At 49.6% G+C, this 12499-nt stretch overlaps 1 protein-coding gene across 2 annotated transcripts in view; it reads right to left on the bottom strand.

The window, feature by feature from the left end:
- LOC115635018 (tyrosine-protein phosphatase non-receptor type substrate 1-like) overlaps positions 1-12499 on the bottom strand; it is a 79734-nt gene that overhangs the window by 66854 nt on the left and 381 nt on the right. Inside the window, exon 2 of one of the 2 annotated variants that reach the window (XM_030533204.1) lies at positions 10290-10634. The exons of the other annotated variant lie outside the window; for it this stretch is intronic. Coding sequence (XP_030389064.1) covers positions 10290-10634 — 345 coding nt within the window. The remainder of the gene's footprint in view (positions 1-10289; positions 10635-12499) is intronic. 2 annotated transcript variants of the gene reach the window in all.

Genomic DNA, 12499 nt, shown 5'->3' with positions numbered 1-12499 from the left:
GGCTTGGGATTTTCGTGTATTTTAAACTGTCTTTCTGGAAAGGGATACAAGGTTCAGATGCACAAAGGGTTACAAATGCCGCTGGCCTGTTCCCTGGGCACTGTGCCGGATTCCTCCTCATTTATACGCGGCAGGAAAGAAACAGGAGCTCGGATCTGTCCTGTGCAGAGGTGCTGTAGGGTCCAGATCCGCATTTCTTACTAGTCTAATCTCTGTGCTACAGAAAACTCTCTGCTTGTTTGGTGCTGGGTGATCCTCTTTGGAAACCCATTCAGACGCTGTGCATGTAAACTGCCCCTGTCATTTCCTGCCCCTCGTTTGCATGCAGAGAAACTCTCAGGACTTTCTTCCTCCTGACGCTAATGAGCACAGCAGGCCGCTCGAGGGTACACTGGAATCAGATCCAACCCCATCTGTGATGAGAATACAATCTAGCACCACTCGCAGCCCTGGCCCGCAGGGCCTGCTGCTCATGCCATGTACACAGAGGTGACTCAGGAGCCACGCCGCTGAAGCCTAGGGGGTGAGGGTTTCGCTGGTTCGTGAGAGGAGCATCAGGCCTAATGAACCTGTGTTGGTTTCAAGTCATATCCTTCATCCAAATCTGCTGTTCGCTATGACAATGAATCATGCAGGGCCAGATGGTGCCTAGCCCTTAGATGGGGGCGTGGAGGGGGTGGGCGGCGGAAGGACCCTTATCCCCACCCCTTTCCCTGGCTTATGTAAGTGTAGGTGAAATTACAGCCCTGGCACCTGGGGCGTGCAGGGGTTACTCCCGCCCTGTTCCCCTGGTGCAGACATTGCCGGGACTCTGCCCCATCTGTGCATGAACCAACGCAGCTGTCTGGGCATGCGGGACTTTGCTGCACCTTGCAAAGAAGGCAGCCAGGAGGCAGCCGCTGAGAGTCTGCATGCTACTCTGGGCCAGATCCTGAGCTGGTGTAAATTGGGGTAGCTTCACTGCAGCCAGTGGAGCTACTCTGATTTATACCAGCTCAGGATCTGGCCCCCATGAGGCAGAATTGCCACCCTTGCCTGCCCCCGGGCAGTGCTGCTTCACGCCATCCCTTGCTAGGGGCTGTACCAGCACAGCCCCATCCAGCCCTTCGTTATGGAATCATTTCCCTTCAGTGAATATTTCAACCCACCTCTCCAAAGTGCCGAAAACACCACGGGCTTCCACAGGTGCTAGGAAACCTTCAAACTGGGGGGGCTGATCCCCTGAAATGGAAGGTCCTGCACAATTTAGCAGCCCCTTCATTATCTTCAAAAGGGCCGTGCCCCAATGCCGAGTTCCTTTAGGCAGGCTAGCTGTCTATCCCCTCGGTAGGGCTGTGTCTACAGCACCGTGGTGTAGATGCTCCCCACCGTGATGGGAGGGTTTTTTCCATCAATGTAGATAATCCACCTCGCTGAGAGGAGGGTGCTAGGCGACAGGAGAGGGGGGGAGCTAGGCCGACAGAGAAGGGGGGAGCTAGGCCGACAGAGAAGGGGGGAGCTAGGCCGACAGAAGACATAGCTGCACCTACAGCGGGGCTTAGGGTGATCTAACGACATCACACTAGGAGCGACATATTTCAAGGCCCTGAGCGATGTGGCTGGGTTGATTGAATTTTTAGGTGTAGACAGACCAGGCCTAAGGTTCCCAGTTTATAAGGCTAGAAGGTTTGACTGCGATCATCTAGTCTGACCCGTGTGCCACAGGCCATAGGACTTCCCTTCATTAATTCCTGGTTGAACCAGAGCAGATCTGTTAGAGAGAAAAAACCCAGGATGGAGAATCCACCACAGCCCTTGGTAAATTGTCCCAGTGGTTAATTATCCTCCCTGTTAACATGCATTAGTCTGTCTATTTGTCTAGCTTCCTCTTCCAGCCGTTGGATTGTGTTATATTTTTCTCTGCTAGATTGAAGTGCCCTTGATCAGGGCCAGCTCCAGCTTTTTTGCCGCCCCAAAAGGCGAAGTGAAAAAAAAAAAAAAGATCAAAGTGATTGGCGGCATTGCGGTGGCAGCTCAATCACGCCACTTCATTTTTAGGTGGCACTTTGGAGGCAGCTCAAAGTGGAAGAGAGGGACCGATGGACCCGCTTCCGAAGACCTGGATGTGCTGCCCCTTTCCATTGGCTGCCCCAAGCACCTGCTGCCTGCGCTGGTGCCTGGAGCCGGCCCTGCCCTCGATTATCGATGGGCTCCCCTTGTAGGTACATACAGATAGTGACCAAGTCACCCGGTGGTAGGATGAGTTCTCCTGGCCCCCTCCCCGAGTCAGGATGGGGGTAAAGAGCTCCTCTGGGCACAATCAGCCCCAAACCAGCCACCGGTGCGGCTTATCAAACCTGGAGAGGGGCAGCCCCTCGAAAGTGGGGATCCAAGCCCGGTGCAGGCTGGCACTCGGAGGGACACAGGGCTGGAGCTCCCAAGCCCCTCTGAGAAGGAGCTGTGGGTCAGGAAAGCTGCCGAAGATCCTCTGGAGAGATAGAGGAGCCATCTGTAGTTTGCTTGGCTTCCCCTAGAACCCAGGGTGCTGAGTCTGGCCCCTTCCCGATGCCCGGGGGGTTAGAAACCCAGCCTCCCTTCCCGAGGGCAATTTGCCTTGCGCGGGGCGAGTCTGGGCTGTTTTGTGGGCTGCAGGATTGTTTGGTTTGTTATTTGGGACTGCAGCCAGGAGGCCCCAAAGTCGTTCAGCGGGAAGGGGTGGAGTGAGGATGGAGCACCCCTGGGAAAAGGAAAAGTCAGCCCCATGTGTGCATCCCACCATTAGAAGACTTCATCCTAAGAACAACCTCAGAAATCACAGAGGCAGTGCATATGCTGGCCTCTGATAACATCCGTTCAAAGGCCACAGCTCAGATTTCACAGGCAAATAGTCGTTGGCTCTACTTAGAGAGAATATAATTGAAATCTTTAATTGTTTATGAAAACAGGAACATGCCAGGCGGCTGCTGCCTTTCCAGGTCATGAGTTCCCCAATTCTGAGTCACACCCGCGATATCGCAATAAGGTGCCAGGGAACAAGAGACTGTGTCAGTTTCGGGCCCCCCACGGGGCACACCTTGTGTGACCTGATGACTGTGCGCTGCTTCCTCCTCTGACAGTCTCTCCGAGGCTGTCCAGAGCCACGCTGCCTTCTCCCTCTACCTGGCGATGGCCTGGGTTACCTTCACGGCAGCATATTCAGAATGCTCTGCTGGGGCGCTCTTCTTGGGCTGCTGGAGCCCGGCCGAGTGCTGCAGGTCAGCGTAGAGCACGTCAGGGTCTTTGTTATCAGTGGGCTGGAATGAAAGGGTTTGTGAATTGGTTCCTGGGTGCAGTAGCAAGCTATGTACGTGCTGAGTTATGCATGAGCACAGGCACAGTATGGTATCCTCATGTTTAGAAGAACAAACTGCCCTTGTCTTATCCCTCTTAATTACTCCATGGCCCACTGTGGTGTAGCTTTGCACCCAGGGAACAGGGAGGGGGAAAAGAGGAGAGATTGCAAAGTTACAGTCAGCCCGAACCGGGCAGTTTCCTCCCCTGCTCTCCAAGCAGTTTATTTCTTCATCCCGCCTCTGCTCTCAGCACATACGGCCACCAGAGCGGTACGTGATGCCCTGGTTTGAGCTGAATGCTGTTTCGTTCAATAAAACATTCCTACACGGCCTGCAAACTCCCGACTTCCCTGGGTACAGTCCATGCCTGGCACTGGAGGGGTTAATGCCAGCTGGGTTGCCAGTGAATCACACACACAGACGCTAGGTTTAAAAAAAGAACGCGAAGGCTCTAGAGAAACCTCAACAGGAACCTGAGCTAGCGGCTGAAAGGCCACCCAAGCTGCAGTGCGCCACGGGGGAAGTAGCCACAGGCTGGAAAATCTCCCTGTGCCTGGGCGACAGCAGGGGCTGGAAGGGGTTCAACTCTGGTACCAATGCAAGCCAGGAAAATCAACATGACCCCTTCCTGGGCCAGGTGCTGCTCCCCGCTGCTGCCCCTTTCCTGGTAACGTCCGGGAATTGCCAGGATGACCTTGGGTATATTTGCGTTGCAGTCAGAGGTGTGATTGCAGCACATGTAGGCATTCCGGAGCTAGCTTCCATCTAAAGAGCTTGTCAAGAGGGCAGTGTATGTGTAGTGGAGGTGGGCTGGGCTTGCCACCTGAGCAGGTCCCTGGGCTGGGTCCCCAGCAGGCTCATACCTAGGGTGGCATGCTGCCATCCGTGCAATGTGGACACACTGCTATTGTTAGCAAGCTAGCTCGGATTTGTCTACAGTGCTGCAGTGACACACCCTGACTGCAGTGTAGACAGGGCCAGAGAGGCCTCTGGTGGGACTGTCCCCCACCTAGGAATAGCGCATAAGGTTGCTCCTGCTTTGCTTCACCTCCGGAGAGGCCCAGCACAGAGCCTGGCCCCACATGACTGACTTCCCTTCCCATGGGAATTACTGTGGTCTCTTCTATTCTCTGTCTGTCTCCTGGGGCTACTGAGTCAGTGTGCGGGTGCTGGGCATTGGTGGCCTGGCCCTGTGCCATACAGGAGGTCGGGCTGGGTGATCTGGTGGCCCCTTCTGGCCTGGATCACTATGACCCTGGTGTTTTAACAGCAATGACAGGGCGATGAGCCTCATTCTCCCCCAGTTACACTGATGTCGCTGCGTTGGCCTCAGTGGACTTACTCCCGCCTTACACCAGTGAGAGAAGAACCTGGCCAGTGCCTCAGCGCGCTGCTGGGAGGTGACGCAGGCTGGAAAGTGACAGCCCAGGTGGCCTCTTGGGCCACTCGGTGAACCCATTTGGGAGGCCGGAAGGGGAGCAGCTGGGGAGCTTCCCTGCACTCCAGCTGGGGCTGCTGCGTTGGGTTTTGTGCAGCCTCAGACATCCTGGGAGTGGGACCAAATGCTCGCGGCCCCTACGCATCAGGGCGAAACCCTGTGGGCCTGGTCCTAGGAAGCAGGGAGGAGGCCCAGTGCAGCTGGGGGTATGTCCAGAGGTGAAGGTAAGCCGGTACAGTACGGTACGGCATACTGGACTGGCTTCCCAGGCCGGTGATGTGAAAGGCCTGGGGATTTAAAGGCCCCACCCCTTCTGGTTGAGATCACCCCCCTCCCCCCAGGACTCCAGCTAGCTTCTCCCGCTGCTGCAGCTAAACTCTGATGTTAGCACCTAAGCGTGATCTGAGCCAGTGCAGGTTACATGTCTCCTCAGGCTGGGAACCGCACCCCTTGCTTGAGCTGTGAACTCTCCCTTTTTATCAGCATCCTGCCATACCTGGCTCTGAGTCCTCGTGTTCTCTGGAAGGGGAATCTGGGACCTGTGGGAAAGAGAATCCTAATAAGACACAGAAAAAAGGCTTTTGCCCCCCCAAGAACTGAACTGTGTAGAAGAAAAGCAGCTGGGCCCATCCGCGGGACAGAATCTGGCCCTGAAAGTTTGCCCGGGGTTCTTGGCCAAACCTGAAATTGGCTTTGTATTTGGGGTGATTTTGGAGGCAGACATTCTGTGTGCTTGCTTTTTATATTGCTTTGCTGGACTCTTAAATACCAAGGTAACAGGTGCCTAAGAAACACCTAGACCACAGAGCAGTGTCCCAGCATAAAGACAAACTACTGGGGTCTGGCTTCAGGTAGAATTCAAGTCACAATAACCAAACACAGCTACGTGCTATGGATAAAAGATCTTTTACAGAACAAAATGCGGTGAGGGGTTTAAGCCAGGAGGCTGTTGGGTCAGACAGAGAGAGAATGGGTTAGCTTGACTAACAGAGCTGTTGGATTAACATCAATTTTATACAGACCTGGCTGTGCGGGGGCTCCTACCTAGATGGGCAGAGGAAAGAAACAACGGGTCAGTTAGTTGTGATAGGAGCAGCAAATATCCCTGGAGTAAATGGAACAGGCTGGTTGAACCGCTGTACTCACCTCTCTTCTTTCTCACAAAGAAGTAAGTGGAGACAAGGAATAAAATGACCAGGAGGACACAGACTGTCCCAGCAGCAGCAGCCACAGGTGAAACCTGGGTGTGACCTGAGGAAATAGAATCTAGAGGCACAAGTTGCACTTCAGGGGGTGGCAGAGACCATTCTGCAGCGCATAAATAATTGACAGGTGGGTTTGTCTGCGATGCTTCTGTACCACGGTCCACAGTCCTTCCAGGACTGCCGGGGAGCCTGGGTACCAAAAAGTTATTGGAATGGCTCCTTTATGAGCATACATTCCATCTAGGCAGTGTTACTGACACCTGGTGGGAGGATGCGCACTATTGGAATGTTAAAATCAACAGTTACAACCTCTTTAGGAAAGACAGAGTGGGCAAAAGGAGAGAGGGGGGTGACACTCTATGTCAAAGATGGCATCATCTGTTTCTGAGTCACTGATAACTTAGAAGAAAATGATTTTGAATGCTTGTGGATCAATGTCCTAACAGGTAAAGCACCAGATGGGGTGTTAATTGGGGTCTGCTACAGACCCCCAAATTATACTAGGGAATGGGATGGGGCACTTCAATTTGAGTGACATATGCTAGGGGTCTCATGCTGCCAGGATTAAAACATCCTCGGAATTTCTAAACAGTATAGATGACAATTTCCTAACACAAAAAGTGTTGCATCCAACACAGGGGAATTCTCTATTACAGCTTGTCATGATAGATAAAGAGGAACTGAACACAGGACTAAAAGCAATGGTATTTTAGGTACAGGTTGTCATGATCTGATCAGATTTATGATGTGCAAACAGAATAAAGTCCAGACAGGTGATATAGATATATACATGGTGCTTTCAAAGGGCCAGTTTCACAAAACTGAAAATAATTATGAGCCAAATCACATGGGAGGAAGAATTTAATCAGAAAAAAGTGAACAATTAGGAATTGTTTAAGAACACTCTACTAGATGTCCCAAAAGCCACAATCGATGAAGAAGGCCATGTTGGTTAAAAAACTTACCTAGTTTAAAAAGGCAGTGAAGGCAGCTATTATTTATCTATATCTATATAAATAAAACAATTGGAAGAAAGGAAAAGTTGGTAGTAATGAATAAAATCAGAAGCTAGGAATTTTAGAAAATTGATAAGGGAAGCAAAGGGGATACAAGGCAAAATCTATGACCAGCAGAGTTAAGGACAATGAGTTTTAAAAATATATTAAGAACAAAAAGAATCATAACAATGGAACTGATCCATTACTTGAAAATGGTAGGGTTATAAGTAATAATGGAAAAAAGGCAGAAGTGTTCAATAAATATTTCTGTTCTACACTTGTGGAAAAATCATATCATGTAGTCATGTCATATGACAACACTCTTTCCATTCCACTAGTGGTCTCTGGAGAATGTTAAACAGTAGCTTCTAAAGTCAGATATTTTAAAATCGGCAGGTCTGGATAATTTGCATTCAAGAGTTTTAAAAGAGCTGGCTGAGGAGCTCACTGGATCATTAATATTGATTTTCAATAAGTCTTTGAACACTTGGTAAGTTCCTGTAGACTGGAAGAAAGCTCTTGTTGTGCAATATTTAAAAAATGTAAGAAGGATGATCTAGGCAACTATAGGCCTGCCAGTCTGACATCAACCCCTGGCAAGATGATGGAGGAGCTGATATGGGACTTGATTAATAAAGAATTAAAGAAGGGTAATATAATTAATGCCAATCAATGTGGGTTTATGGAAAATAAATCCTGTTTAATTTAATATCTTCTTTTGATGAGATATTAAGTTTAAGGGTAATAGTGGTAATATACTTGAACTTCTTTAAGGCATTTGATGCAGGATATTTTGATTGAAAAACTGGAAAGATATAAAATTAACATGGCAAACATTAAGTGGATTAAAAACTGGCTAACTGATAGGTCTCAAAATGTAACTGTAAACCAGGAGTCATCATTGAAAGAGTGTTTCCAGAGGGATCCTGCAGGGATCAGTTCTTGGCCCTACACTATTAAACATTTTTATTAGTGACTTGGAAGAAAACATAAAAACACCACTGATAAAGTGAACAGATGACACAAAAATTGGGGAATGGTAAATAATGAAGAGGCCAGGTCACTGATACAGAGTGATATGGATTGCTTGGTACTCTGTGCACCAATTAAACAATATGTTTTTTAGTGTGGCTAAATGCAAATATATACATCTAGGAACAAAGAACGAGGCTCCAATCACGCAATGGGGGACTCTATCCTGGGAAACAGGGACTCTGGAAAAGATGTGGGGGGTGTGCTGGCTAATCAGCTGAACATGGAGCTCCCAGAACGATGCTGTGGCCAAAAGGGCAAATGAGATCCTTGGATGCATAAACAGGGGAATCAGGAGTAGAAGTAGAGAAGTTATTTTATCTCTGCATTTGGCACTGGTGCAACTGCTGCTGGACTCCTGTGTCCAGTTCTGGTGCCCACAATACAAGAAGAATGTTGATGAATTGGAGAAGGGTCATGAGAATCATTTAAAGGATTAGAAAACTTGTCTTATACTGATTGACTCCAGGAGCTCAATCTGTTTAGCTTAACAGAGAGAAGGTTAAGGGATGCTGTGACATTGCACTTTATATGATTTTATGAAAATATGCTAATGAGTGTGAATATAATTTAACTGGAATATGCTTCATGCAAAAGGGCTCTTGTAAGGTATCATTACAAAGTTTATAATCTACTGAGTGTGATCATTCTATTTGTATGAATGTATCACTCTTGTATCTGAAACTAGTAATGTGAAATATAACTCTGAGGTCCTATTGTAATGATGCAAAGTGTGGGCCATTAATGGTGGTTTGGAATCTTGATGGCTCCATTAACCAGGACAATTGTCTGTAGATGGCTCTGTTTTACTTGCCAGCACACACGTATACAGGAAGACTTACAAGTGGGTAATGAAGTCTTATAGTGACATATGAACATGTCACCTGAGCTGGAATCCATCTTAAACCTGGTGCTCTTCCATTTAGAAGGGGCGGGGGAAGACCCAGAGAGAAAAAAGATTCCCGCCTTGTGCCAAAGCTATATAAGGGGGTGGAACAGAACAAAGGGGGCTGCAATCATGAGGAATCCCCTAGCTACCACCTGAGCTGGAACAAGGGCTGTGCCAGGGAAAAGGACTGTGCTCAGACTAGGAAGGCATCCAGTCTGTGATAGAAGCTTATTGAAACATCTCTAAGGGTGATATTTTATCTGTATTCAGCTTTCTTACTGTATTAGGTTTAGACTTGCATGTTTTATTTTATTTTGCTTGGTAATTCACTTTGTTCTGTCTTCTATTACTTGGAACCACTGAAATCCTACTTTCTATATTTAATAAAATCACTTTTTGCTTATTAATTAACCCAGAGTATGTAAAAATACCTCTGGGTGTGGGGGGGGGGGGGCGGAACAGCTGTGCATCTCTCTCTATCAGTGTTATAGAGGATGAACAATTTATGAGTTAACCCTGTATAAGCTTTATACAGGGTAAAACGGATTTATTTGGGGTTTAGACCCCATTGGGAGTTGGGCATCTGAGTGTTAAAGACAGGAACACTTCTTAAGTTGCTTTCAGTTAAGTCTTCAGCTTTGCTGCACGTGGTTCAGACCCTGGGTCTGTGTTGGAGCAGACAGGAGTGTCTGGCTCAGCAAGACAGGGTTCTGGAGTCCTGAGCTGGCAGGGAAAACAGGGGCAGAAGTAGTTTTGGCACATCAGGTGGGGATTCTGTGATCCAACCTGTCACAGATGGCTTGATCATATTCCATAAGTACCTACATTGGGGAACACATTTAATCACGGGCTCTTCAGTCTAGAAAGGTCTAACATGATCCAATGGCTGGAAGCTGAAGCTAAACAAGGCGTATTTTTTTAACAATGCAAGTAATTAACCACTGGAAAAACTTCCCACAGGTTGTGAGGATTCTCCATCCCTGACAGTGTTTAAATCAAGGCTGGGATGTTTTTCTAACAGAGCCGCTCTAGGGATTATTCTGGGGCAATTCTCTGGCCTGTGCTATCCAGGAGGTCAGGCTAGACACAAAGGTCCCTTCTGGCCTTGGAATCTATGTTAAAAACCCAGGCCAGGATTCAGGGGGATGCTGTGTGGTGACACTGGGCAGCACAGGCCGTGTTAGTCTGGAAGCTGGAGAACCACAGGGTGTGCCTGTGTCCTGCAGCCTTACGAAGATTCATCATTATCTCAGTTACTGTTGAGTCCTGTGTCTTCTATAACGCACAAGGCCTGTTACAGCTGCAAGAATAGCGAACAGAATGGGCAGGAAGAGTTTGAGTTTGGTTTGTTCCCTCCTGCCCTGGTACCAGCCCCTGGTGGGGAGGGGTGTGTGGCTGGGGGGAGCTCGCACTCACCGCCCACAGACACGGCTGTGCCAGCGCCAGATCTGAACTCCTCATCGGGTCCTTGCAATCCCTTCTTAAACTTCACACAGTGATAGATCCCGGCATCCTCGGGGAGGGTGTCATTGATGCGGATGGTGAAGTCTGTGTCAGAGCCACGCACAGCCCGTGTCACTCGGGGGAATGATCCTGCGTCTGCATAAACGAGCCGGCGGCCACTGCCCGAGTCCTTGAACCACCTCACGGGTCCTGCTGGAGCGAGCCCAGTCACAGAGCAGGTCAGAGTGAGAGTCTCTCCCGCTGACACCGACACGGTGCCCCGGGGCTGCAGCAGCTGGAACTCCTGGGCCTCGGCACCTGCAGTGCAGAGACAGTGTGGGCGAGTTTTAGTTAATGACAAGGATAAGAAGTTGTTATTATTCCTTATATTGTGTATTATTTGCAAGTGCTCACAGTATGTTGGGTGAGATCTTCCTCTCCACCCATGAGGAACTGGAGACTTGGTTCTGGAAGCCCATAGTTGGTCTGATGTCTCTTGGGTTTAACCATTTACCTCCCTGCACTCTGCTCAGTCCCATCTAAACTCCTCACTTTGTTGAGTCCCAGGAGATCAAGATGGGGGGTTGTTCCCACCTGAACCTTTAATGTTCCTGGTGCTGTAAACAAAAACCAAGTTACAACCCAGGGGCAAATTCCCAGCCTGGGCCTCCACACTGGCATGTCTTAAATCAACAGGTACTTTTGCCCTAGCAGATGGGTGGTTGGGCACCAAATTACCCAATTCCTATGCACAAATCTGGGGACTGCATGTGCAAAGCTTTGTGTGTGTCTGTGCGTGTGTGAAGTGCACAATTTGCATGCCCTATTAGATGCCTGGTTGAGGCTGGCTGAATGCTTTGGCCCACAGGCCCAGATTCTGCTCTTGGACTGGCTTGTATTGGGATTGGTAGTCCCCAGATCCAATAAGATTATGCCCCCCCCCCCAAACCCTGTGGCAACGTTGCCCAGCAACCCCATGCACCCTCTTCTGGAGCTTCACTCCATGGCATTGAGCCCTCCACTTATGAGCATCAGGGAGCAGCTGCTGGCTGAGGGAGCCTTGGCCGTGGGGTTTCCATGGAGCTGTGCTGCCAGGAGCTAGAGGGGAGCTGAAGAAGGCCCTGGAGTCAACGTGAAGCTGCAAGCTTGGAAGCTGGTGGCCATGCTATCTAGTGGATCCTTCAAGATCCATGTTTGGGGATAGTGCTGCTACTGGGGGCAGAACAAAGCCTGCCCTTTTCCCTGCCCCATGAAAAGAATTCAGAGAGCCGCCCAGGGCACATCCCATGGCTAGTACTGCAGAGAAGTTGAGTCTGGTTCTCTCGGTGCAGAGTCTGGGGCAGGTCATGGGTTGCCATGTTCCTGGCTGGATGCTGGTGAAGTCACTTGTTTGGCAGAGGCAGAATCGGCTCCGTGTGTTGCTTGTGCTGAACATGCAAACCTGGAAACAACGTTCTGTGCAGAGTGACTCTGCAAGTTATGCCTGGGCATTTCTCTTCCCTTTTTTTATTTATAAACTCGGGGTGGTTGCACGAAAGCAGGAACTTTGTCTCTTTAAGAGGTTATGCGTTATTGCTGGTTATTCCCCACCTGGAGCAGCTGGGCTGGGAGATCATCAAAGCTGTGATGGCAGAGGGGGATGGGAAGGGGAAGCGGATGGGTCAGATGATCTCTGCACAAACCAAGACCCTGTTCTCCTGCAGATCTCCTCACTGAAAGGAAATAAGCCCCTGGAGAAGCAGTGAATGCGGGAAGAGGCGGGGAGGACTCATTTCTAAGTATAAAGCTTTTCAGGAGTTTTCTGTCCAGCGTCAGCTGCTCTTTAAGAAGCTGGGTCCCAGCAGCTCTTCCAGGATTAACATCACTCGCTGCTCTGCTGTAAAACCAAGCAGGTGATGTGGAACCAGCTCTGCCTTGACTCCATGCAGCCCAGCTCTGCAGGAGGGAGGTCACAACAGTGCAGAGCTGGGTGCAAGCAAAGTGCACAGGACACGTGGGTGCTGCCTGGTCTGTGCTCTGTGCATGTACCTGGAGGAAAACTGCAGAGGAGCTCCTGGAAAAGAGTCCAAGAGCTGTGATGTTTTTGCAGAGTCGAGTCCCATTCACCAGGAAATACCTTTAACCTTGCAACGCCATGTCCCAGGCTCCCCGGGAGGGTAAATGCTCTGTGGTTATTTTAAACA

The sequence above is a fragment of the Gopherus evgoodei genome, chromosome 14 (genome assembly GCF_007399415.2).
Source record: "Gopherus evgoodei ecotype Sinaloan lineage chromosome 14, rGopEvg1_v1.p, whole genome shotgun sequence".
Taxonomy (NCBI): domain Eukaryota; kingdom Metazoa; phylum Chordata; order Testudines; family Testudinidae; genus Gopherus; species Gopherus evgoodei.
This window is presented reverse-complemented; position numbering and strand designations above follow the sequence as displayed.